The 26657-nt window shown below is 49.4% G+C and overlaps 1 protein-coding gene across 5 annotated transcripts in view; it reads right to left on the bottom strand.

Annotated features, from left to right (window-relative positions):
- MYT1 (myelin transcription factor 1) overlaps positions 1-22306 on the bottom strand; it is a 96004-nt gene extending 73698 nt beyond the window's left edge. For 3 of the 5 annotated variants that reach the window (XM_019495256.2, XM_019495258.2, XM_019495261.2), the window contains exon 1: positions 22170-22306. In XM_019495256.2, the coding sequence (XP_019350801.1) occupies positions 22170-22194 (25 nt within the window). In that variant the 5' untranslated portion in view covers positions 22195-22306. Of the gene's footprint in view, positions 1-15985; positions 16500-16525; positions 16844-22169 lie in introns of those variants that run through there. The other 2 variants (XM_019495260.2, XM_019495259.2) reach the window with 2 other exon arrangements.
- Between the last annotated feature and the right edge of the window lie 4351 nt (positions 22307-26657).

Here is a 26657-nt window from a genome sequence, read left to right as displayed (position 1 = left end):
AAGCAAAACTATAGCTGCCCTGAGCGGTGAGGGCAAGCTCCTCATCCTCAAACACTTAAACACAGGCTTTAATTTACTTCTGCATTGAGTGCTGCGGTGCAGGTATTCACGGGATTGCTCGCTGAATCAGGACCCTCCCAGTGAAAATATAGCCCACCTGGAGAGACAATTAAAGTGACTATGCTTATACCATATTCACACCTTATACCTTATTCCTTATTCACACCTATTCCACATAGCCCATTTTTGTAGCAATTTCTCCACTGCCACTTCTATCTGAGCACACTTATAGGGAAGGAGCCGGATATCTTTGTGGGTGTCACAGGATAGGGCCAAGTAACTGTACCGGAGACGGCAAGCGAGGATGCGAATCCTAAACCTACCAAGACTCTTTTTGTAGGGTCTGTGGGACAATGAAGAGGCAACAAGGGTCACCGGTTGTCTCTGACCCTTCATTGCTCTCAAGGGAATAACTAGCTGTGCTGCCCTGGGATGTCTACCTGGGGCACTTGCTTGCTACCTGGGGAGCACCCAATGACTACCTCGCTGACCCATCTGTTTCTTGGCAGCACAATAGCTGGAACCTTATCCAAGCTCATGGATAATCCTCATTTGAAGAGATTTGAGCGTGAACAGAAATTAAACAAGTACTGGCTTTATCGGTCTCAAACAATCGCTCCCTTCTCCCACCAGGCATAGAAAAACATAACCCAGACCCTCCTTGCAATCTGTTCTGCCTTCCATTGCCCTTTGGGTGGGTGCGTGGGGGTGTGCGAGTGTGAGCGTGTGAGATGCGGGGGAAGCTATTTGTTTACACTGGCGCGTGCACGCTATGTGTGCGTATGCATGCTATGCGACATGCTTGTTTACACACGCGTGTGTCGAGCAGAGAATAATGGGATGGCGCTGCTTTCTTCTTGCACATTTGCCTCATTATTTCGCTCTAATTTGGCTTTCCTGATGCCTTCGCTATTCAATAAAAGCCAAATTCAAGCCGCGTCCCTTAATCTCCGAAACAGCAGCTCACTGCTGAGAAAATAATATAGATGTAACTTCCAGCATCATACACTTTCTTTTCCATTTATATGCAAATGCTGACCTTTCACCCAAGCTGTCTCCAAGAAGTATTTCCTTAAAAATGCAAATAGCATGTTGCAGGCAGTTACTCTGGCTGAGTCTTTCTTATATTATTATTATTATTATTTCTTTTAACCTTACCAGCACTGTAAAAAACAACTGCTAAACTGCACCACGGTAATAATTACTTTTCATACCAAATCGAAAGCCTCTGTGGAGCCAATGTGTCGAAACAGCAGCAGGAGAATTTGTTGCAGATGGATTTTGAGAAACAATTCAGGGCAGCCGTTCTTTGCACACGTGTGGAGGGAGGCAACGCCGAGGGTTTGCATTTAAGGGGCAGAAATTGAGAGCTCAACGTAAATCTCTACCTAGAGCTTCTGCTTTATAAGCTGTATCATGCATCATGTTGGGATGATAATATCGGGTACCTATCTGGCCCTTTTCATCTAACACCCTCTGGCTTCTTACTCAGACAAGGATGCTTGTTTTATCTGCTTAACAAAGGGGGAAACTGAGGCACGGAGAAAGGAAGCAGCTTGGACACCAGGCAGAGCTCAGACTAGCTCTGTCCACTAGGCAAGACTGCCTCATATTTATTACAGAAATCCTCACTTCAGTAACATATATCTCCAAACGTGATATGTGGCCCAGTGGATCTGGGCAAAGCATCACCAATGTGATATGTATATCAGTTTGGATCTGGGAGCCCACCCAGTTGGAGTTCCCTAGGGCTGTGTTCAAAGGTGCAGGTGCTGGGGGTGGGCGGAAAAATCCCACGCAAGGATGAAAGTTACTCCTGGAGGGTTGTTTGCACGAGAGGTGGGAATCAGGTGAGAGCAGACACTTGCACGTGCATGTGCATGTGCACACCACATTATGCTGATGCCTGGCATCCGGCTGTCTGGGCCCTTGACCAGGGCTTTTAGGTGCAACAGTGATAAGGGTGGGGAGAGGAAGAGCAAGAGGAAAAAAAGAGAGTGGGAATCAAAGAAATGAAAGGCAGAATACAGAGAGAGGAGGCCAGGAAGGAGACCGGAGGGCAGATAGAAGTGGGTAGAAAGAAAAAGGGGGATAAGGGAAGAAGACAGGGGTTGATGGGGAGAGATGTCAAGAAGGGAGCAATGAGGATCAGGGCAAAGACAGACTCAAACTTCACCCCAGCCGCCCGGAGCCAGGCCGAGGGGCTGCTTCCAGCACCGGGAACATGGCTCTAACAAAGGAGGGCCGAGTCCTCTGAGCCAGGGTCCAAAGTGGGGTGGGAGGGGAGTGGGAAATGCAAGTCCAGAAAAGAAGGAGAAGCTAGGAGGAGCATTCAAACCCTTCCCTGTGGGGTCTGTGTCTCTCAGGATTTTTGCACAGGGAGAACCTCCCCTCCCACCCCCAGCTCCATCAGCATAAGGGCAGGGAGTCCTTTTACATAACCAACATGCTGGGGTAGAGGGGGAGGCAGCATACATCGACTCACTGGGGGCCTTTTCTACCAGGTTTATGTAGGGGCAGCTCCTCCGACTTCCCTGGAGCGAGTCCTGATCTGAATGCCTGTTTGCAAGCCAGCGTTAGGCTCTTGCTTTCCCTCTGAACGGGGCACAGAACTTCCCCGCTGCGCTGTTCCCAAAGACAGCCCAGGGAAAAGGAGAGGGAACCAGGGTACAGCCACACTCACAGCCACCACAGGGATGGGTGTGCACATGCATTCAGTCATGAAATCCCTAGCACACGGCACTGGGAGTGTAAAGACAGACTGCAGCTTGTCGGCCACTCCAGCATCCTCCTCTTGGATCTGCAAAGCCTTGTCCATGCCCAGAGGCCTGTTATTTAAGAGCAGGTCTGTAGCAGTCTTTCCCCTTGAAATGCATTGGATTGGAAAGAGAGGGCACTGCCAACTATTAAAGGCAGACTTTGAATTTGGGTGAGATTCTGCACATCCATCCCAAGATGAGGTGGGCAGAAGAGGTCTTAGGCCACTTCTGGGTTGTCCACAGCCCCTGCGGTTGAACAGGCAGCCCAGGGTCTCTGCAGCGTTATGTGCTGGACTCCCATGCCCATCACACCCTGCTAGCCTCAGCCCCATCCTCAGCGCGCCCTTATCCTACAGCTTGCAGTAGCATCTGCACGAGGCAAACATCCAGCTGCCTCCTGCAGTTCCTGCGTAACGAAAATCATCCACATCTGGATCTGGAGAGAGGGCTCCCCTCCACCGCTCCAGCTGTGTTACCCAGGGCACAGGCCCCGTGGGGGGTGAGGAACTGGCCCCTTCTTCGTGCTAAGCAAGACTAGGAAAACATCTCCAGAAACTAGTGCTTTACTAGCACAGAGACACACATACCCTGTATTAGGGACCCGTACAAAAAGTTACTCCTACTCTACAAAAAACAAAGCCAAACAACCTCTCCTCCCAGCCCTGTTTCCCAGCTTTGCAAACCCCTGATGACTTCAGGCAATTTAAGTCTTGATTTCCGAAAGCGAATGTCAAAGCAAATGGGTTTTTTAAGGAGAGGTTTTTAAGGGGAGGGAGGGAGGGAACCCATTTCAAACTAAGGGACGCGGCTTGTAAGCAAGTCTATCTTGGTGGACTTTAGGGGAACAACACCAGCCGATACCAGCTGAAAGCAGGGCCCCTCGTGCAGAAATAGGACCATATCACAGAGACACTTCACCTAAACCTGACTTGTTTCCCCTGATTCAAACCCCAAGTTTGGGGGCAGATTTCTCCCTTTTCTGTTCCCCCAAAAACTTTTTGCCGAGGAAACAGGGGAATAAACTTCACCCTTGGTCAAACCCGCCACGTCCTGTAAGAATAAAATTTGCAATACGTGGCAGTTCAATCTGCTTTTGCAGCACGGGTTTCTGCTCGTTAGAGGCAGCTGCTGAAAGGATGAAGAAGAGAGGCTGTCTTTGAAGCAGGCTGCTAAACACCCAGCAAACAGACTGGCTGCTAGTGCCGGTGACGTAAAGTTAGATGACTAAGTGGTCTTCTTCCCAACTGCCGGCTTGTCTGTATGATATTAAGCCTTTTCTCTCCCTTGTCATATGAGAAGTGAAAACTTGACACAGAAGTGTGTGTCATACAAAGTCAAATAGACAGGAGCAATAAGGCATAATAGGAGGTGAGATCATCATGGAATAATCACTCCCTTGGGGTAATGTGGAGCATTATTCAGCACCCTATGACTCTCAGCCTTTCGAGCGATAGATCATCCCTCAGCAACAGCCCCCACCAACGCGGTACGTCAGCGGAAGCACAGTTCAGGTTACGCACGCCCTCGTCCCCTGCCCCGGTACACACAAAGGAAGGAAACGTCTATCATGATTGTTTCCAGCTAGTGTTATAACGGCTGGACAGACACACACACGCTGCAAGCTGCGCTCCCAGCCATGAAACGAGGCCGTTAAACCCTCGAACATGTGTACGGCGGGGGTAAAAACACCATTCTGGAAGTGGGAGCCTCAGACAAAGGATACCGAGCTGCCAGTTGGCCTAGCGTCTCTGCCCACCCAAGCCATCATGTGCCAAGCAGGACTTCTGCCGTGCTTGGCTGACTTAAATCAAAGGACAATCATCAACGATGTTCATCGTATCGTCCTAGCGGTGCCATTTTTAGCGCTCCCAGAGACCCCACTTAATTAAAACTAAATAGAAAAGAGCGCTACCTTTATCACTTTCATATTGAAATGGAGAGTCCACGATGGCTCTTTCAACGCAGATAATAGGCTAAGAGCCGCGCGTTCACAGAAGGAGCCGCAGAGCCCCGGTGGAAGTAGCCAGAGGCATTGTGCCTGCACAGCGCTGAAGCAGACAGACTGCCTCCAGGGTGCTGTGAGGAGCGCTACTAGAGACGGCTTTTATCCCTCCCTTAGCGTCAGAGTCAATAAGAGCTCAAGTGAGCGCGTTAAGAGTTCGGATCCCAAGGTACTGGACGAATTGGGCCCTTTGGAAGAGGCAGCACGAGCTTTGGCTCCATCCATTAGCTGGTTTATATCACCAAGTCCTCCTCCTGCCCACCTAGTCCTCTACCTGGGGGTGCAGGATATCGAGCCCCAAGTGATCCTCCAGTCGCCTTGGCTGTAGGAACCAAAAACAGAGACATGCTTCGCATCTGAGAAGCAGCCAGTAGTGAGAAAGTTGTTCATAGGAATCAGAAACTGGGCTCAGCGAGCAGTAGCAGCCTTAGGGGAGGGCAAACTGGGTGACCGCCTGGGGCCCGTCGCTTTTGGGAGCCCAAATTTTTTTTGGGGGGGGGGGGTGAAGTTTTTGCAAGGAAGTGGCTCTATTTGCATTTCAAGACTCGACTATTTATCTAATTCCCCCAAAGAATATTAAAAACATCCACGATACCACTGTGGTGGGTTAATTTCTACCTGAGTACATACCTCTAAGGGCCCCCAAACGACTCTCTTGCCCAGGGCCCCAATAACCCTAAGGCCATCACTGCAGCGAGGGAAGTCAGTGTGTTTGGAGAGATGAGAGGAGGCACGCACAAAGGAGGTCCAAAGTGTTTCCATGCTTCTTGGGCCCCTAAAATAATCAACTCAAAACGCTCGTACTCCCAAACACAAAGGCCGCTGTCTCCAACATTCATCTCCCTAACGCGATATGAAAGAAACCAGGACCATTGCACGTCCCCGAGAGGCTCCAGTCTGAATAGTACTCAGTGCCCTCCAGGAGGGTATGGGGAACACTTTCCATCTGGGAGTATATTGTCTCCCATAGCTTCTGCTGGGACCATGCAACTCTGCTTCCCTCCCCAACATGGGCTCTCAGTCCGCATTGCACCCAAACCTATATTATCATCCGATCTGCAGGATGTCTTCTCAGCAGCTCCTGGAAGGCATCTCAGCTTGGCTTCCCCAGGCTTGCACTCTCCTCTGCCGGGAAGGACATTGCCCCAAACGCTGCAGGGAGCTGGTCTGCAATACTCCGCCTGTGGGGAACATTTCCTCCTGACCCCACTAATTAGAGACTGGCCTGAAATATGCAGAGGTATACCTTGTCCAACCTGCCCCTTTCCCAGTCATTAACAGCATGCCTGCATATTCTTGCTCTCCATATGCATCCCATTCTTTTTTTGGTCTCTTGCTCAGGAAGTGAGGGATGAAGGATACAGGCTAACACCTTTTTGTTATCCCATTAGCAATCTGCTTTCCTGCCAGCCAAAAAACCCCTCCACCCTTCACAACAGCATGAAATTGAAATTTTCTAGGGGGTTGGGTGGGAAGAGATGGCAACTCCCAGTTGAGGTCTGATGAGATACTTGAGGCCAAGTTGACTGTTTAGATTGTCACTTTTTTTCCCCTATATAAACCACGCAGCTTTCAGGCACTTCTTAACAAAGCGGCTGTTTCTACAGGGCTACTAATCCTCGCCTGTCACTTATGGTATTGGAGGGAGCATTTCTCTGGGCAAAAGCAGCTGACTAATTAAATCAGAACATTGGGCCAACAAACAAACCTTTAACTCTGCTTGCCGGAAGCTAGCGAGAGACACGGCTTCCAAATCATGGAAGTCAGCTGCATGCATCAGCGGTAAAAGTTAGAAACCTAGAATCGATACGATCCACTAGACAGCAGACGCTTTTGCATCTCTCTCATAATCGGGCATGCTAGCGATGGTCTGGCAGATCAGAAGGGAGTGCTAGGAGGGGGTGGGAGTAATACAGCACAGAAAAAACCAACCGTGAGCTGCAAGGTTAGACCCAGGCAAGAGCCTCTGATGACGTGCAATTGCGAGAGCCGAGGCTGGGCAGTCTGGGATGTCCCGTCCCGTCCCCACCACCACCCACCACCTATTTTGTGTTTTCCAAAGTGCTTTTTAACTATTTGGTTGTATTTTTGCAGCTTCCCCACAAGACACAACACTGTTTCCCTGTTCAGTTCCACTATTTAAGCCAACATTTTTCTTTTTTTTTAATTCATTGCTTTATTCCTAGCCAGGCCCCAATATGCCTGTCTGCTGTCTACACTGTTAACACTGCCCCCCTCTTACTCACTATTTACCATCAGTGGCCAGGTGACTCTACTCATCATTTAAACTCTCAATCCCCTAATAATTTCCCTTGATCTTTTCTAAGTTTCTATTCATCTTTCAATATGTTCCTTGTTCGTCTTTGCATTTTCCAGGCTACAACATCCTTAGACTAGACTTCTGGCTATTGCAGAACTGCTCTTTGCAGGGTTTGGGGCAATGTCCTTCCCAGCAGAGGAGAGTGCAAGCCTGGGGAAGTCATGCTGAGATGCCTTCCAGGAACTGCTGAAAACACGACTGCAGACAGGATGACAATATAGGTTTGGGTGCAGTGAGGAGTCAGAGCCCATGTTGGGGAGGGATGCAGAATTGAGTGGTCCCAGCAGGAGCTATGGGAGACAATATACTCCCAGATGGAAAGTGTTCCCCATAACCTCCTGGAGGACATTGAGTGTTGTTCAGACTGGAGCCTCTCCGGGATAGACAACAGCCCTGGTTTCTCTCTGATCTTGCTTATTGGGCTTCTCTTTCAAGGAAAAAATAAAAGAAAGGCACCAACAGAGGGAACATCGGGCCTGTAACATTGTGGCTGAGGCATGTCTAAATCCATGCATGCCAATAGGATATATACACAGTGGGGGCAATTCTCCAGTAAGCAGATAGCGTCCCAACAGGCTCCAATGCCTCTCCCCACCCAGCAGCTAACCGGAGCCCACTACCTCCTGGCTACCTTCACCCAGCAGAAACATAGGAAGAAGAGGATCTGTCCCAGCTATGCAGCTGGTTCGATGGTCTGAACTGAAAACTCAGATCCAAACAACTACGAGTACTAGCTTGGGAAGTATATCCGTGCTCTGCGGTGTGAGTCCATCTCTAGAATAAGTGACCGTGAGTCAGCAGGGCATCAAATAGGCGATCGCAGGTTATATGGAGGACCCCCTGTTTGAAATGCAAGTTCCTGAACAGGAAAGAAATGCTCTGCTTTGATGCTTAGGGTATCTGAACACTTGGGCATCTATATAAAACAGGAACTTTTGCTTACTTGGAAACTGGGTCCACAATACAGAGCGTTTACGAAAACCATCTCTCCTAGCACAGCTCTCCTTCCTCAAGCTCGAGAAAAACAGAGTCACAAGCACCAGAACGACAGCAAATTCAGATCCTAATGCACTTCAGTCCATTCAAGCTCTCCCAGGCAGTTGTATTGCATTATCTTACCCACACCGCATAAGCATTTATGTGCAAGAGTATTTAGCAAGCCTGGCCTAGAAATCCTGGGGACAAGCAGATAGAGCAGCTATTCAATCTGAAATTGTTGTTTTTGAGGGATTTTTTAAAATCATCAAAAGCACACGAAGGGCTGCCTGCAGATTAAGCCAGTGATACCTTGGGTTTTAAACAGCATATATATGAAAGCTCCCCCAGAGACATCTCATGTACCTTATAATAACATTCAGCATGGGAGCTTCATAATGTGGAGTTTGAATTCATTTTTGTGAACACACCTGACTTCTGCGCTGGCAGAGAGTGCTTGTTTACTTGAGTGCTCTGCCATCAGAGAGAGACCCTTGCATTTCTCAATTCTTGCTCTCAACTGGGCTCTGAGCTCTGGCGCGTTTGATCCAACCCACAGGAATAACGAGCCCTCCTCCAAAAAGACAAATGCTCTAGGCAGGGGTCTCACCCGCTTCCACTTCCAAATGGTTTTAGGCAAGTGGACGAAACAAGAAACCCCAATCCCACCGCAGTTATATTTAATTGGAGTACAGGCAGCTTATGCAGCAGTTTCGGAAGCGTATTGTCTTACAGCATATTGGATATTTGTATCTTAACAGCTCGACATTGATTTCTTTTATGTAAAAGAAAAGGGAAGGGGGGCGCAAGGGGGAGAGAATTGCATGCCCTAAAGTTGTGTCTGTTCCAAGGAGATGCCTGTACCACTTGGACTAATGTTTAGAGTAATCAAAGGCGTGAACTCATGTATTATGTATAGCAACCAGAGTTTTCAGTCTTCTGCAAAAAAGGAATCTCCAATGTTTGGTATTTTGTTAGCATGCTGGCACCATATGGCTCTCCCCTGCTGATATTCTTTCACACCAGAACTTTATGTTCAGATGCTTTAGTTAATATTTTACCCAGCAAGCATAAACAAGATGCAAAGATTGCCGTCGACAGCAACCTTCTTCATAAACTCTATGCCCGTGTTAATAATGAAGGATTCTTGCAGCCAGTCGTTTGCTGAACACATGTCGGTTTTCTCCTTGGGGGCTACGCTGCGTTGTCATCAAACAAAACACAGGTAACAAACCCCCGGAGGACTTTTTCGGCTGGACAACAGCAACGTTGGGTTCATTTGTCTGTGCGCCATTAGGGCCAGCTCTTTTATCTCAAGTTAGGACCTGAGTTAGGTGCTCTGAACTGGTACAAAAGTCAATATGGAGCATCTCCCAGGATCAGTCTTTTGCTTTAAAAACTCATTGGGATTGTGCCCTTTTACAGGCAGTGCCCATTATCAGTAGTGACAGGTGATAATTAAATCAACCTAGAAGTGAAGAGCAGAGGACGGCCACCGCTATGGCACGTCTTGTGCTGGCTAGTCCGTGTCTTTCTCTTGCATGCTAGTCTGTGTATACCACCATGATCGGAGCCACTGGGAAACGCCTTCCCCAAACCGTAGACTCTTGCTTTTGACAGGCAATAGTCTTTACAAACCATCCAGCTTGGAAGCAAGGCAAGCATGTAACTTCAATGCAGATGGACAACTGAGGCTGCTAAAGGGTGACTAAGGATTTGGGTTTTCCCATCTTGAACCACTGAAAGGATCCTGGTTTTCACAGGTATTTCAGGCTCCCGCCCACAGCCACCAGCACTCACTTTTGACAACTGCAACTTCCATGGAGATGTCTGTTTTTCCTGTAATAGTTCCGGACAAAAATCTAATTGTCTTAAAACAAGGAGGCCCTGACAGATGTCTCGCAGGCTCCACTCTTATTATGAGAATATCGTAAGAATGGAAAATCAGGTCACAAATGTTTAATACTTTGTTAAAAAAAAAAAAAAAAAAAAGTCTTCAGCTTCTTTAAAGAGTTCGACTAATCCCAAACATGACAGATGTACAAGGCAGTTTTGCTTAGGGCAGATTAAAATTCTCACTCTGATTTGCTCTTTCATTCTGTCTGATTAAAATAACATTGCATTTTTTTTAAATGTGCCAGCTTCAAAATTAAAAGGGGGGAAAAAAAAAGAAAAGAAAAGAAAAAGAAGAATAAAAAATGACCAGGAAAGGCTAGTCTGATCACAATAAAAGCAAACTTAGTGTTGTTAACATAAAAAAGGCAAGACAAAAGAAAATGAGGGTTAGAGATCGTATACAGGTTAGCACTAAAGCTTTTTTGTCAGAGATAAAAAGGGGATCGTTTCAAAACTCTATTTTTCCATTTGAAAGTGTTTATTAATCTATTCTCTCTGAAGCAAAAAAGTTCAATGAAAGACAAAGATCAAAGGTATTTTAATTCAGGTGAAAAATTATAGTTTTCATTTTGTGTGTGGTTTTTTTTTTTTTTTGGAAAAAAAACAAGATAAAGAGGAGCGTTACAGAGATGTGTCACTTCATTATTTCGTTTTAAAATTCTCTCAGTTCTTGAAACAGCCGAACCGAAGAGATAAGGTGCTCTCAGCCCCTCCACTTAGCAACGCAAAAAAGTGGCTGGATGGTCAGCTGGGCTGGCTGCTATTTTTTTGGACTACCCTGGACTTTGCTTCAAGACCTTCACTATCTGGACTCTCAACTTCAAGTTTCCCTTTGCTGCTATTTTCCCTCGCAAGCGTAACATGAACAGCTTTAAGCTAGATACAACAGCATGGGGTGGAATCGCTATTTTAATAGGAGAAGATGGGGACTGGGTGGGAAGGGCATATTGAGGGTCATGCCTGGCCCTGCTCTCATCTCCAAATGGGCACAAGTCATTTGTAACGGACCTAAATCTTGGGTGCATTTGCTTTCAAGCCCTCTGGGTCTCACCAGTGACTGGTCCTGGATCTCCTCAACGTTACCAAGTGCTGACCTTGTGCCCGATGCCCTTTTGAAGCAGTGGGACCCCAGCCCAGCTGCCTTGGCCCCTGAGTCTGCCAGGAGTCCTGGCAGCAGACAACAGCAGTCCCTGCCAAGCGACCAGAGTGTGCACACGTCTACATGGTTTTGGCAACCCGGAGCAGCTCCGCCAGAGTGCAAAGCACACCCTGGAAAGGCGCGGGGGGATTGGCAGGAGCCTCACATCTCTCAGCGGACGTGGTCTCGGTCCAATGGCAGAAGGTGCTGGCACCACGGCAGAGGTGTGTGTGTGTGTGTGTGTGTGTGTGTGTGTGTGTGTGTGTGTGAGAGAGAGAGAGAGACACTTCACTCTTAAAATAAAAGGGGAGGTTGCAGAACAGACAGTCCCCCTGCAACCCCCTACCCCAGCAGCAAAGTCCTGGGCCCACCAAGTGAAATAGCAAAACTCCCACTGACTTTAAAAGAAACCAAATCATCACACCCAGAGTTCCCGGATGTTACCTCTCTGCCTCTGGGGTCTCAGCCAAGCCTAGCATCTCCCCTGCCTCAGTTTGCCCCCCTGTGAAATGGCAGCAATTCTTACATCACACCAGCATGGCAGGGTCTACTTGACTCACTGTGAAGAGCAGAAGCCCTTAAAAAGATCTATTTAACCATGTTGCCTTTAACCCCCCCAGCCTGTGACCACCCACGGAGAGTCCACACCAGGGACGTATTTCCATAGGAGCAGGTTTCAAACTCAAGGCATCATCTGGCCAAGGTGACAAGCTGAGAGGTTTACATTTGCTTGAAATATTGGTCCATAAAGTTGTCCCCTCAAGAAAGATTGGGTCCCAACCTTGCAGCAGCTTGTCACTCTGCACTGCCTGATAGTTAGAGGGGAACAGCTGGGTTTTAAACCCAGCTTTGCCCTTGACTCCAAGCACTGAACTTCTGAGCCTTAGTTTCCTTGCGGCAGCACTGACTGCTGAAATCCTTGGGCAAAAACATTCATTACTCATGTTAGTGTGTTCAATTTAGTCACAGCCCTGTGAGGCTCGAATGAGCATGAGATAAACAGCTGACTAGGCCAGTGTTTTTTTTAGTCTCAAGGCACACCACGTCAGACTTGAGGCACCCCTTGGAAAACATCAGCTCTTGGTTTTAATTCTTTGAGTGTGGAAAAACCAACAACAACCCCTAATCATAAAAACAGAGCAATTCTCCTGTTGCAGCGAACTCAGGCCTCAGAACAAGGCAGAAGGTTTTTCTAACACTATGGATTCCTAAAGGAAATCTCTGGGTTTAACATTTCAGCAGACCTAATGGGGCTAATGTTGTATGTGGCACCCCTGAAAAAAACCTCGAGGCACCCCAGGGTGCTGCAGTGCCCTGGTCAAAAATCAAAGGTTCAGTGGGAGTGCACCAAGAATTAAAACCCTGAGCAGAGCACACTGGACAGTGCCCACAAGGCCTTGAACGAGGCCAAAGAGCCAGTGGACACTGCCCAGTAAAACTGCTCGGAGATGTGAAGGGACAGGAAAATGGCCCTGCAAGTCCCCCCAGACAGTGCCTCCTCCCCGGTCAGGCAGATGGCCAGCTTGGCCAGGGCCAGGGGGAGGTTGGCCAGGAGGTCCCAGGACTCGGTGGGGCCGTGGATGGGGAGTATGGAAACAAAAATGTGCGGGAGCCTCAGCAGGAGGTTTGGAGGAGGCGGGGAAAGGGCTGCAGCCTAGCAGATGTGTGCCAGGGTCTCCGTCTGCCCATTCAAGGGGCAGGTGTCGGGGGCATGCATGAAGCATGCCAGGTGCATGCCCATGGTGAACCACCAGCTGAGGTCCCCGGTGGCTCACAGGATGAGCATGGAGTATAGGCTTGCCCACTGGGTATCCTTGTCTTTGCAGAGGATGTCCCACCTGGACATGAGGACGGGATGGAGGAGGACGTGGACCACGAACCTATACAACTGGCAGCAATGGGCTGTCTGGCTTGGTATCCCCCAGCCTGCCTAGATGGTGTAGGGGGGAGGCCAGAGGGCTGTGGGATACCGGGTGCTGGGGGATGAGGTCCAGTGCAGGAGAGGGCAGCCTTGGCCTCCTGGACCAGGCTCCATGCACCAGGCCAGCACAGAGGGATCTGCCCACCCTGGCTTGGCACAGCCCTTTGGTGTCTGCTCTCTGCCCTGGTGCCACACAGGAGACTGGACCTAGGGCTTGACCCGGTCCATGGCAGCTCTTAGGAGCACCTCTCTCTGGCCCTCCACCCTCCCCACCTCTAGCAACCAGCTGTCCCCCATGGCTTCAAACCAAGCCACCCAGCCCAGTGTGGGCAGCGGGCGACGGGATCACAGCATCTCCTCCCACGCGTGCAAGAGGAGGGGAAGGGGGGGGGGGTTGCACATGCATCCAAAGCCCTGATCTTGCAATGCTGGGGAAGGGGACTGGGGACTTGCCCCCTCACCCCCAAACCCAGCCTCGGAGGGGGAATGGACCTCAGGAGGTGGCAAGGGCAGAGCTGTGCTACCCCAGATGGCAGCGGATGCACGTGCCAGGGGGGCATCCAGGAGCATCCTCCGGGGAGCTCCGATGCCCCCAGGGGCATGGGCGATGCCTGGAGGCGTTTGGAAGGAGCATCCTAGCACGCACAGCCCTGAGCCCGGAGCAAAGGCAGGGGACTCCGTGAATCTGGAGTCAGGCCGGTGCAAGCCGCGTGAACGGCCGGAGCCTGGCAGGACTCTCAGCCCCCGGGCTCCTTGGCAGGCATCTGCTCCGCTCCCCTCCCCAAGGCAGGAGGGCTCCTACCCTCCCCTGCCTGCCCTTTGCAGCCATCCCCCATCGCAGCTCCGGGCTCTTCAGGACCTTGTGCAGCTCCCGGGCTCGCCGGCCAGCCCCAGCCCCAGCCCCAGCCCGGCGGGCACAAGTCCATGGCAAGGCCCCTTGCAAGCGCCCGAGAGCCCCGATCCTCGCACACCCGGATCCTCACACCCCTCTCTCGGCAGGCTCCGGTTTCGGGCAGCCCAGCCTGGAGGATGCTCCCGGGAGGAGTGGGCAGAGGATACTCCAAGCCGTTTACACGGGAGCAGGGGGGCTGCGGTTCCCCCCGACTGCCCAGGCTCTAAAGTGCCCTGATTTTGGCACCTTCCCCGAAAGGCAAAGGGGGCTGATTCCTCCCTCCGCATCCGAGCACCCCCGGGAAGGAGCTCCGCACAACACCGCGGTCCCGGCTCCCTCCGGGCCCCCTGTGAAGTTAAAAGGGGATGAGCATCTCCCACCCCACGCCTGTCAACAAGGTCCCCAGCAAGGTAAAGAGGCTTTCCACGTGTGCACGGATAAAAGCAACCCCCCAGCTGGCTCCTAGCAGAGCAGAGGCAAAGACCCCCCATCTCAGCTGTGCTCTCCCGGTTGTGACTCCAGGGGAAGCCCACCCTGGCCCCTTGGACTCTGCCTGCAGCTGCCCAGCATCCATCCCTGGAGCCGGGCAACTTCGGGGGAGAGCTGGTCCAGGGCTCCCATCCTCTGCGCGGACAAGCCCAGCTCCCCGGCCGCAGAGAGGTCCCCTCCGTGCCCTCCCCGGGACAGATCCAGAGGAGGAGAGGACTCCGGGGCCGACCAGGGAACAATAACCCCGGCATACAAAGAGGAGGAGAGGCGGCATCTTGGTTTCTATGACAGCGGCAGAGACAAACCAACTCCAAACTCCGATTCCTCTATTTCTCTCCCCCTCAAAGCCCAGCTTTTGTCTGCCATTAATTAAAGTGGCCATATGGAAAAAGCTGATAATAACAGCAGATGAGCCAGAGAGCGAGCTGGTCGAGGGATAGCAAGGAGTTTGCCCGACTCGGCTTCCCTGGGCAGCGGATCAGAACAAGAGGCAGAGAGGGGGCAACAACAGACAGCGGGAGGGGGCTGCTCAGGACTGCCCTCCGGCACCAGGAGGGTGCCCAGGCGCCTACATGCTCGGGGAGGCTTGGAAATGGCTGTCCTGCGAAAAGCAGCCATCCACCACCGCTGACTAAGTCGGAGAGACAAGTCTGGGCACCCCTCCCCTCGGCGAGCCAGCGAAAAGGGGGAAGGGGATCATTTCCAAAGTCCGTGCAGTGGCTCGAGGATGTCAAGGCAAATATTCTGATGACTCACAACACAAAGGCCTCCTGCCATTAGGTATCCGCTCTGCTCCGGGGTTTATTTCCAGCGTATTGTGAGTTGCTCTTTTGTTTGTACAAGTCACTCCAGCCCCCTGGACGTGCAGCCAGGCAAGAGGTCCCTACTGCTTTCCTCCAGGATGGATGCATAGATAGATAGATAGATAGATAGATAGATAGATAGATAGATAGGACAGAGGGGTGGACAGACATAATCTGGACTCCAACAAAACAAACGGAGCCCTGCGCACCAGAGCTGGGGCAGAGGAGCTGGACTCACTTGCTGTACAAACAATTCTCAACTTTTCCACCCCCTACCCCCTCTTTGGAAATGGTTAAAGAGATTATCGACCTCAAGCCTCTTTCTACCTCCCAAGCTAGCTAAAAATAAAACATTTTCAAGTCGGCAAACCAACGCATGGGGTTTTAATTGTTTCAGCCCTGAACACTTAGTCGGTATTAAAGTGCGTGCTATTTTAAAACACTCCCCCGCCCCCCCCTCCCCCCCTTAGGAAAGAAAAGAAAAGCATCTCGACTTAGTTGCACTGAAAATTTAAAAGCTCTTCAATCATTAAAGAGCAGGAAACTGCAAACCGCTGAAGTCCTGGCCTGTAGCTTTTTACATGATACCAACAAGCAAAAATGCCTCCTCCCCAAACATCCCCACACCAGCAATTGCAAAGAAAGCCCCCAGGCATTATTATTATTTTTTTTTAAAGGGAAGAAAACAGTAAGGTCACAGAGCGCGCGTCACAGCAGCTCCTGCCAGTACCTTGGAGCGAAGTTGCAATGCCAGATATCCCAGGAAAAAATGAACTCTGAATCCCGGCTTCCCCCCTGGCTCTTTAAGCCGCTTCTTCTGCTACAAACACCCCAGGTTTCCTCCTGATACACATCCACCGATCTCCAGATCCACAAGCATCATATCAGCTTTTCCTCCTCCAGAAATATTCAGAAAGTTTCCCCGCTGAATAGGATGCTGGGGTGTTGTTTTTTTCCACCCTCCTCTTCTTGTTCAACCTCTGCTCAGTCAGAAGCATAACAACATGTCCACTAGCATCTCGCAGAGAGAGACAGCAGGATGAACCTAGTCTTCATCACCCCCATCGCATCCCCTCCGGTTCTCCAGGGCGATGCGAAAGCCACCACCTCCCTGCCTCCAAGAAAAAGCCGAGCCCGCATCTGTTTGCATGCACCGAGAGCCCTTTCCACGGTATCAATCCAAGGTGAAAGGGAAGAAAAAACACTGGGGGGGGGGAAACCACCCAGCTTGATCTGCCTTTGTCAGGCAAAGAACATAATATTGACTTACCTTTCCCCACAGCTATTGTCTGCCCCTTTTCAACATGACATCACGGAAAGCAATCATGAAATTTCCATGGGGAGGGGGGCAGAGAAGAGTTGTTGGAGGGCAGCCCACTTCCCTACACCGGGAACGTGCGTGTGCGATGGTTTGTTGCTTTCAATTAAATAGCTGATACTCCTTAGTGTGCGAACTCTTAAGCCTGCTAAAGGCAATGTCTCATTTACTTAATGACCGCTCTCATTAATGGAAATGGCACAGAGGGGGGCTTGGTGAGCCTTCCCTTTGTACAGGCGCTACCCATGAACCCTTGAGGTTGCAATATATCTGTTTACTCTCGGAGGTGAAATAAATTTACAGTATAGCATCCAAAAAAAAAAAAAAGATGGAAGTGCTGACTTGGAGAGTGTGGAGAGATCCGGGACTGTGCTGCCCCCCTTTGCCAACCCAGCTCCCCCCCGCTGGAGCGGGCGCAAGGTGCCCGGTTTTGCCCCAGCGGATCCGTCATTAACTGCGCAGCAAACTGGGGACTCTGCGCCTGCAAAGGACACAAAAGGGCTGCAAATGTTACAACTGCCATCCTACCCCCCCTCCCTACCCCCTCCTTCTCCCCCCCGTGTATTCCCTCCGTGTGGTACAGTCCAATAATTTCTAATAGCAACAACCAGGGAATGACAGATGCCCTAGGTTAGCATAGCTACAGCGAAAGTACTTTACAATATTTATGGGTGGTTACGAAGATGACCCATCATCATAAAGAACGGACTGGGGAATTTATCGCCGAGGTGAGCCGGGAAGGATGGCATATTAGCTGATCTGCATATGCAAAGGCCAGTGCTTAAAGGGTGCATAAATATGTATTTTTCCTTTAAAGAAAAAGAAAATACTCCCCCCACCTCAACCCCTCCTCCCAGAGGAGACTAAGGAGAGGTGCCAGCCCTTCTCACTGAGGTCTCTGCCATGGAAATGGCAAGAAGGATGAGTCCATTAACCGGAATTAAAGACATCCCGTGAACTAGTTAAGTGAAGCAAAGTCCAGGTTCTTCCTGCCGGAAAAAGCCAGCCCAAGAGCCTGCAAGCTCGCAGTCACCTGGCATCCCTGGGGACTTCAATCATGGGGGAAAGGTGCCATGAAGCTGATGCAGGCAGGGGTCCCCCTAACCTCACCCCAGCCCCAAGAAGCAGTGCATGGGGGGGGGGGGGGAAGGACAGCAGCATCGCAGCTCCCCTCGGTTGGAGCAGGCTACAGCCCTCGCAAGGTGTGCATTGCAACTTGGGAACGTGGTGGTGGACGGACAGAGCCAGAGACCCAGCCGGGGCAGGAGCAAGACTGGCCCGCGAGCCTGCTTCCCATGGCAAGCACTCCCTTGGGAGGTCGGTCAAGTGCCTGGGAAAGTTAGTCCTTCCACCTCCCACCGTGAGGACAAACTCGCCTTCCTCTGGAGCTGTGGCCCGACACCTCCCTACCTGCCCTAACCCCACCCCTTCCACTGACTTTCCTGGGCTTAACCCCCCACAGCTGTGAGAAATGCAGCCCCAGCCATCCCCAGCTCAGTGCCCTGCTTCCAGACCAGGAGCTTAAAAACCTGACTGCATATTCAACATTAACTGAGCAGTTTGCAACCCCCCTCCTCCCCCAACCTCCAAACAAAAGCTCCGAGGGGAGGGGAAAAAAAAATAAAGTCAGACCAGTTTGGAAATTCTCGCAATGCCCATTTCCATGGCTTCACGCTTGGTTACTGCCTCTTGCGTGAGATTCCCAAAGCCATTAACATAAAAGGACGTATTCAGCTGAGAGTACTCCTGAAAAGCCATTTTCTATCTCCTTTGGACATGCTGAGAGGACAGGGATATTTTACATCCTAAACCTCTGGCATTCAGAAATTCTATTAAACTCTTATCTCCAGGCAGCAGGCCCAGTGCTACGCTGCATCTCCATTGTTCTGCATTCAAGATAGAATCGGAGGGAGGGACCAGGCGGGATAAGCTGCATTCTGGCAACAATACTGGATGGTGCTCCTGACTGCTCTTTAATTCCGATATGCAATGCGAAAACTTGGGAAACAAAGGCACGGGAGACAGGGAAGGGAGGCAGTGTTTGCTTGCCTACGCTCCCTGCTACGGGAGTGGGGGCCTAGGAGATCCTCTCCCTCACTAGACAGTCTACATTAGACTAATTAGTATATTGATTATCGGTGGGTCTATGCAAACCCACTTCTAGCATGATCTATCCCGGCATCCCAAGGTATAGCCAAGTGGCCGCTCCAATAATATTTCCACCATTATACAAAACTTGATACGAAGATTTGATTTTGCTCCTCTCTTCCCAAAAGTTTAAACATGAACCAAGCGGGGTGAATTTAGAGAGGCAATATATTGTAGAGCAAGAAGTTGTAGCTACACTAGGAAGCATCGCTTTAAGAAGAGTTGATTTTCTTCCCCTATTTCCAAACACGAACCAGCGGGGGTAAATGCAGAGGGGCAAGGCATTGTAGAGCAAGAAGTTGTAGCTACACTAGGAAGCATCTCTTTAAGAAGAGTTGATTTTCTTCCCCTATTTCCAAACACGAACCAGTGGGGGTAAATGCAGAGAGGCAAGGCATTGTAGAGCAAGAAGTTGTAGCTACACTAGGAAGCATCTCTTTAAGAAGAGTTGATTTTCTTCCCCTATTTCCAAGCACAAAGCAACCGGGGTAAATGTAGGGAAGCAGGGCATTATAGAGCAAGAAGTTGTAGCATTTCTAGGAAGCATCATTATACATAGTGTGATTTTCTTTCTCTTTCCCAGCTTCTAAACAAGAACTAACCAGGGTAAATTTAGAGAGGCAGGACACTGTAGAAGTTGTAGCAGCACTAGGAAGTTGAAAGAGAGAGAGGTGGGGGGGGGGGAAGACATGGTGGAAGTGTCGCTAGTAATTAATTAATTCAAGGGTGCAGGTTGTAGCCGGGTTGATCCCAGGACATGGGCAGACAAGGTTCTTTGAGAATGGGATCTCTTTGATTTGACCGAGCAAACAGTTGGAAAAAGTGTTATTTGTTTGTACCCAAAAGCTTGCAAAGAACTTTTCCCAACTATTTAGCTGGTCCAATTAAAGAGATGACACTGGCCCAAAGACCCTTGTCTGCCACTAGTCATTCAAAGCAGCGTTTGTGCTGTTACACGAGGAGAGATTGTTGGACTTTATCACCCCCCTTCCAGTCTTGTATGGAAAACAGCTTGAAAGAAGAGGGGGGAATGGCTCAAGTTAAACAAGTAGGAAACTCTCCACCCAGGGCCTGGGGACGGAGGAGAGGAGCGAGGGCGGAGGGATCAGCACCAGCCAACTGGACAGCTCCCGGCCGCACCGCCCGGCCGCGGAGTTAAAATCCCCCGACAGCGTCTAAAATTAAGATCACAGCTAAGCAAAGCCTTTGAACTAGCTGCCTTCTGGTTCCTTTTAAGGGATAAATGCCAGATCTCTGCGCTACTTACAGCACAGAACGTTAATAGTTAAAAACACGTTTGAAAAAAAAATGATTTATCTTTACAACCCCCCCCCAAAAAAAAACAAAGCAAAGAGAATCTTTTTCTTGCTCAATTTAAGTGCCCCCTTTTCGTAGGGGAAGAATTAGCACGTGCGCCAGTCTCAACATAGCTGTCCTTTCTCCAAGGCAGGCATTATGGTGGAGAAAAATGAGAATTATTTGAATGCTGCAGTGTTTAAGGGTTGCAAATCAACACCGACACTTTAAAGGTCATTGATTTTGTGTATCCTATAAAAATATGAAGGGAGGGCGATAGGACTCTAAAATGCATTCTCTTCGTGTCTTGATTTAAAAAATATTGCAGGGGAGTGTTTTTTGTATAAATATATTAAAATGTATGTATGTGTGTATATACCTATGCACATGCACGCACACAGTTATGTATACCTATATGTCTGTCGTGGGTGTGTATGTAAATGTGTGTATACCTATACATACACACACCTTTACATACACACCAATGATATCATATAGATATATAACTGTGTGTGCGCCCGCATGTGCATACGTATCCCATGTATATGTATATATCTGTATAGTTGTGTGTATATCTATCTATCTATTGAGAGAAGTGTGTGTGTGTACATACATACATCTATATAGGTATATACACATATACATATAGATAGATATATCTATATAGATAGACACACACACAGATATACACACATATACCTATATATAGATATATAGAGAGAGCATGTGCATGTTACAAACTTATGATAAGTTATAGATATTTGTGTATCATAAGCTTTAAATGTAGTTGTAAATGGTTGCTGTTCAAGAGAATTTCAAGTCCAGATACAATTGCTAAATGTAAGCACTGGTATTAATATCTAAAACTATATGTATCGATGGAGCAATAGCTATATCTATAAAGAAATAAATCTATAGATAAATAAAAGCTAGCTTCGCTGCATGTCATTCGCCTTCTCCCAGCTCTTTCAAAGTCATTCAGGCCCCAAAGTTTATGCATTTGTAATTGCCATCAACTTCTACGGTTACCAGCTGGGGGTGAAAGATTTTTTCCTTGTTTCCTTCTGAAAGCTTCTATGCAGATGGGCCGGCTGCCTTAATGCCTCAGACTACAATTAGTGCTGTTGTATGGCGAATAGAAATGGCCAGCATTAATATTGTATATGGAACAGCTGAAAGGGCTGGGGACCGGCCTGCCCACTACCGGCCCTGGCAGATGGAACAACACACAGTCGCGCACACACAAAAAACTTTTAATAACCCTTCCGGAGCTCTCAGATTTATGCACTTCCCCCCAAGGAGCAAACCCCTTTGTCTGGAAGAAATTTACAGTTGGAAAATTGCTCCCCGCCCTCCCCAAGACAGCAGCTCGCTTAGCACCCTCGTGCAAACCTGTGCAGCAGCAAACCTGCCTTGCCTACAGCGCCTGAACCCAATCCGTCCGTGCGCTCGCTGGCTTTGTGTCCTCCACAGCCAACTTTCTAAGCGCCTAGAGACCTCGGGACAAAAGCTCGCCTGAGAAACCCATGGGAGAGACAGCAAGCAGCCTCCTCTCCCCATTCGCCCCCATCCCCTGCCAGGCACGGAGAGGCTGCTAGCAACAACAAAGCAATCTTCGGAGTCCGATTCCAGCAACTGCAGTCAAAGAGTCACATGCACATTTTTAAAATACTTCTGGCGAGGAAGCAGGAGCGGGTCCTGGCAGCTGATGGCGAGCTCTGCCATCAGCTCTCAGGCACACAAGCAAGCAAACTAGCAAGCAAGAAAGTCACTGGCTCAGTGCAAATCCTACACCCCCTCCCGCCCCCTCTTTGCTCTCTTTAAAAGCTGCGAAGTCTTGAGCATCACATGCAATCAGGACAGGAGGACACCAGGACTTGATTTTTTTTTTTGGTATGTTTGGTGCTCCGATTCCCTTTTGGGACTGCACCCATACCAAGAGAGGATGCTCAACGCCTGCCTGGAGCTCCAAGCACGGTTGATTGGTTTTAGTGCCTTGAATTTGACCCGGAGTAAAAAAAAAAAAAAGGAGGGGGGGAGCACGTGAAAGAAGGAAAACTACAGGGTTAGAGAGATCTAATCTTTAGGGGTGGGAAGGGGGGGGGGGAGATCACACAAGCCAAGAAAAGAGTGGAGAGAGACTTTTACGAACCAAGGAAAGTGCCACACAGCTTCATTCTCGCAGGCGATTTGCTTCACTGCTTGCCTTTAAAAAAACAAAACAAAAAACAACCCCCAAAAACCAAAAATAAAGCACCCCACCAAGAGCTCAAGTCAGAAGTGACTTCATCCCGGGGAAAAGTTAGAGTCCAGAGCAAAAACTTATGTGCCCAAGAGGCTCCCCGAGCCGGGCAGGGCAGCCAATGGGAGCTCGCCGAGCTGCTAATTGCAAATCAATGCTGGCCAATCCGGGGAGGGAGCTCGGGTGGAAGCAGCTCACAACCGCTATTGAGGCTGGAGACAATGGGAAGTTGCCTCCCAGGGTTGAGCCTACGCCTGGCAGAGGCTGCTGCTGCTCTGCGAGCTCCCCTGGAGCCTGAGAGGGGTCTAAGCTGGGAGCCCAGGCCAGCAGGGAAAGCACAAGCTGGCAGAGAGCTTGCACAGCCCAGCCAGCCCCAGTGATGTAGAAGTTGCAAGGTTGCTTGTTTGGGGAGTGATGAAGTGTGTGCATGTGGAGGCAGAGGGAGGGGGGCATCGCTCATCTGGAGTCCCTTGCTTTGATCACGGTGGTCCTGCCTGCAGTCAGGGGTCAGCATCAATGCCCAGACTGGTATGACCTTATAGAGTTGGGGGGAAGTCTCCATTCACCTCTCCTTTGCTGCCTGCTTTGTCGCTGGAAATGGGAGGGGGAAAGTGGCTTTTGAAAGCTGATTCCCATGCTGAGAAATGGAAATATAGTGGCCCTTTTCCCTCCAGAAGTGCTGCGAGCACCTACTCTGGAGACCTTAAAGAAACCATTGGATGCTTATTCTGCTGGGGTGATCTGACCCCAGCTGACTTCCAGCCCCTGGACCCAAAGATCTTGTGAGGTCCCTTCTAGCCCTAATGTCTATGAAATCTATAATATTGCAAGCAGCTCACTCAGTCTGTGCTGGGTTATGGGCCAGCCCTGCATTCCCATTAGCAGCAAAACTCACTTCAGGCTTTGTTAAAGTACAGGGTTGATGCAGGGGGGTGGGGAAGGGGGAAGCGCACCGTGGATACTTCCAAGCCCTGCATGTCACAGGACAGATGGCAACACTACACTGAACTGATCCCAGCTGGGGGAAAACTGGCGGACGGCCAGTGAGGAACACTCTCGCCGGCCTCGCAGATGGAAGTGGGGGGGGTTGAGTTGCTGCGACCTCTGCAAAAGAAAAGAGGGAGGTGTTTTATATGCACGGCAGCAGTGAACTTTATGGCCCAGTTGGCTTTCAGGGCAAGGCCCTTCTGCAGGCCAGGGGACCTGCTGCACAGAGCGCGGCATCGCAGGGAGGTGGGAAACAGGCCACTTTTTCCCCTTCCGCGCGTGATGGGTTTGTCTCGTGGTGGCCCTGCCACCCTGGGAGAGTGGTTTGCAAAAGTGGGGAGAGGCGATCGCATTACACAAAGCCTGATTGTAAGCCAGCAAATGCTGTAGGCTGACCTCTGTGAGCAAATGCACCAAGATGCAGAAGCAGAGTGACAGCCCGGGCCCACCCAAGCCCCTCTCTTTGCATCCTGGGTAATTTGGGAAATGGAAGCCTGCACTTTGAGGGACAGGTGGCAACAGTAATAAGGCGCATGGACAAAGCTGATATTAGCTGAAGGGGAATTTAAAGCAATTGAGCCCAGCAGGGCACGCCTCTGGGTTGTTTTCTTTTCTTGATGGGGAGCGGTAGGGAGGAGAGAATGCAGGTCAGGGAAGAATGAAGAACAAGAGACTAATTCCCTCTTTGGCCCAGGATCTAAAGCCAAATTCTGTTGAAAGCATCTCAACTTCTGATTTCTTTGAAGGGGGTGAGATGGGGGCGGGGGTGCAAACAGTTTTGTTGACTTTTACAGACTCAAAAAAAAAGGGTATTGTTTCTTCCTTGCATCTTGGGTGATCCTCCCTTTGTCTCAGTGAGGCTGAGAGAGACACACACACAGCTACTTGAACTGGAAAATAAAGATTTGGGTGGAAAAATCAAGGGTCTGTGTTTGTAACCAGTGGGCCTGACCCCCTGCAACCTGTGCTCACCTTGTATAGCAACCAATTCCAGCAGCAGCTCCATTCATTTTCAAGAGGTACCCGGCAGAGTTGCATGGGGCTGGAGGTTAATAACTGCGGTAGAATTAGGCCTCAAATAGATGCCTTAGTTGGACAAATGTGATTCATACACCTCTTCGACGAACTGAAAACTACTTGCTTTCATGCTGCAGAATATTCCTTCCTTTATTGTCTTTCCAATTGCACCTCCTCCCTCCCCCCCTTTGGGAAGATGAGAGGTGACATTGTGAAGGGCTCCGTGCTTGGAAAATGACTTTCACAATTATATCCTGGCAATTTGAAACTTTTGTTCTCCTGTCTTCAGCCTCCTGGTGCTTTAATGGAAGACAGCAAAGTCTCGCTCCCACTCCTGAGCCCCCTACTCTTCCTCCTCGGCAGCTGCAGTGGCTGGAGATTCAACAAGGTCGCTTACTTTTCCTTAGCACATGTGCTTTGTGCATGGAGATTTCAAAGGAGGTGGGTTGTGAGGAGCACGGTTCAAATGAAAGAGGTTTTCTATGTTATCTGAGGAGCTAAACAGATATTTGAGGGCCTCGAAATAGCCACCTTGCATAGGAACAACAACAAAAACAGAGTAAGGAACAAGGGAAACTGCAATAGATGAAAGCAGATAAAAGCTGGAAAGTCCTCGACACAGATACTGCCATCTTCGCACTAGCACGACTGGAGAGTACATGACCCAAATCCCATTGTCCTTCCCCTTTCCTTTTGACAGTTGTTCTAGGACAGTGGGGTTTGACTCTGCAAATGAAGACGAACAAATGATAAAGAAAAAAAACTCACAGAAACTCTGGTGGGAAAGAGCAATCCACCCCCGGGACATGGGACACCCGCACTGTTCACACGGAGTGAGGATTGGCAGAGGCTCCATGAACATTTCATCAATTTTTTGTTCCCGTGGAAATGCAATTTTGGGAGGAAACACCCTGAAAAATTGATCTATTGAAGACTGGAGAGAGTGCAAGTTGTTGTTTTTTGCCTCCCGATATCAAAGTAAGCATAAGGTCAGCATTAGTGAAATTGCAGTCAATACACTATAATGCTTTAGTGTGCGGAAACAGCCCGAGATGTTCATTATTTTTTTCTCAGTAATCAGAGATTCACTGTATTCATGCCTTCTATTTGTAGGCATGCAGCAACCTGTCCAGATGAGATGCCCCTGAGAATTTGAGAGGAATCATCCAGGGAACAGTCAGCACTTTTGGAAATAAGTTTTAATAAATCATGGGTGTCACAGAATCATAAAAAACAAGGGTTGTAAGGGACCTCAGGAGGTCACATCTAGTCCAACCCCCTGCTCCAAGCAGGACCAGCCCCAACTCCATCATCCCAGCCAAGGCTTTGTCTGCCCGGATCCTAAACACCTCCAAGGATGGAGGGTCTACCACCTCTCTGGGTAACCCATTCCAGTGCTTTGCTATCCTCCGGTGACAAAGTTTTTCCTAATATCCAACCTCAACTTTCCTTGCTGCAACTTGAGCCCATTGCTCCTTGTTCTGTCATCTGCCACCGCTGAGAGAATAGGGCAAAGAGCAACAAGGAGCCTGTATCTCAGTCTTCCTCCAGCTGAATTCAGCACCAGGTTGAACCTTAGTTTGCCAATGCCTAGACCAACCTAAAAGACTGGGGTTAGCGCTGGGAGAAAGGAGAAGGCAAAGTTGGTTTTAGTTCTCTGGGTCCAGTTTCAACATTCAAGGCACGGAGTCTGACTTCCTGCAGGGAAGATTGTTCCTCTCAAAATACATGAAACATATCTCTAATATTCAAAGAAGAGCCCACACTACCCCCCGAATACTATGATGGTAAAACAAACATTATGGTCCATTTAATCTGGCATATACCCTTCGCTCAGCTCAAATAGTCATCTGAATAGGATTGGATATCTCCATCTATGACAGCGAAGGTAGGAACTCGTTGGGGGGGTACATTCATTTTTTTAATAAAAAAGCACAGCCCTAAGGTATGGTCCCTCTCCCCACCTTACTGCACCACCACCAGCGTGGCACTAACAATTCCCCACATCCACAATAAACGTGGCTCCTCCACTAGGAAAGGTTTAGCTCCAATTACCTGTGGACTGGTTGCTTCTGCATTAAAACACTTAGCCCTAACCAACCTCCTCTCATCCCTTTCACAAGGCAAAGATGGAGAAGCAGCATGCATCGATTGTCAAGCTCAACTTGATAGGTACTGTCAAAACTGCCAGAGCGCGGTGACAATAAACATTTTCGCTGGCTAACAATTTGCTGCAAAAAGGTTTGACCCTGAAATCAAGTTCTGCTGTAATGAACGCTTTGTTCTCCAAATATTTGCATGTTAGCTGACAAGGTTCACTTTCCAGGGGATTTAATACGCCCATGAACAATCTGCCTTCAAACTAGATTGCTAGGCACTGGGAGGATGAGCTAG

Source organism: Alligator mississippiensis, chromosome 9 (genome assembly GCF_030867095.1).
Source record: "Alligator mississippiensis isolate rAllMis1 chromosome 9, rAllMis1, whole genome shotgun sequence".
Taxonomy (NCBI): domain Eukaryota; kingdom Metazoa; phylum Chordata; order Crocodylia; family Alligatoridae; genus Alligator; species Alligator mississippiensis.
Note: the sequence above shows the minus strand (reverse complement) of the source record. Positions and strands in the feature narration are given on the sequence as shown.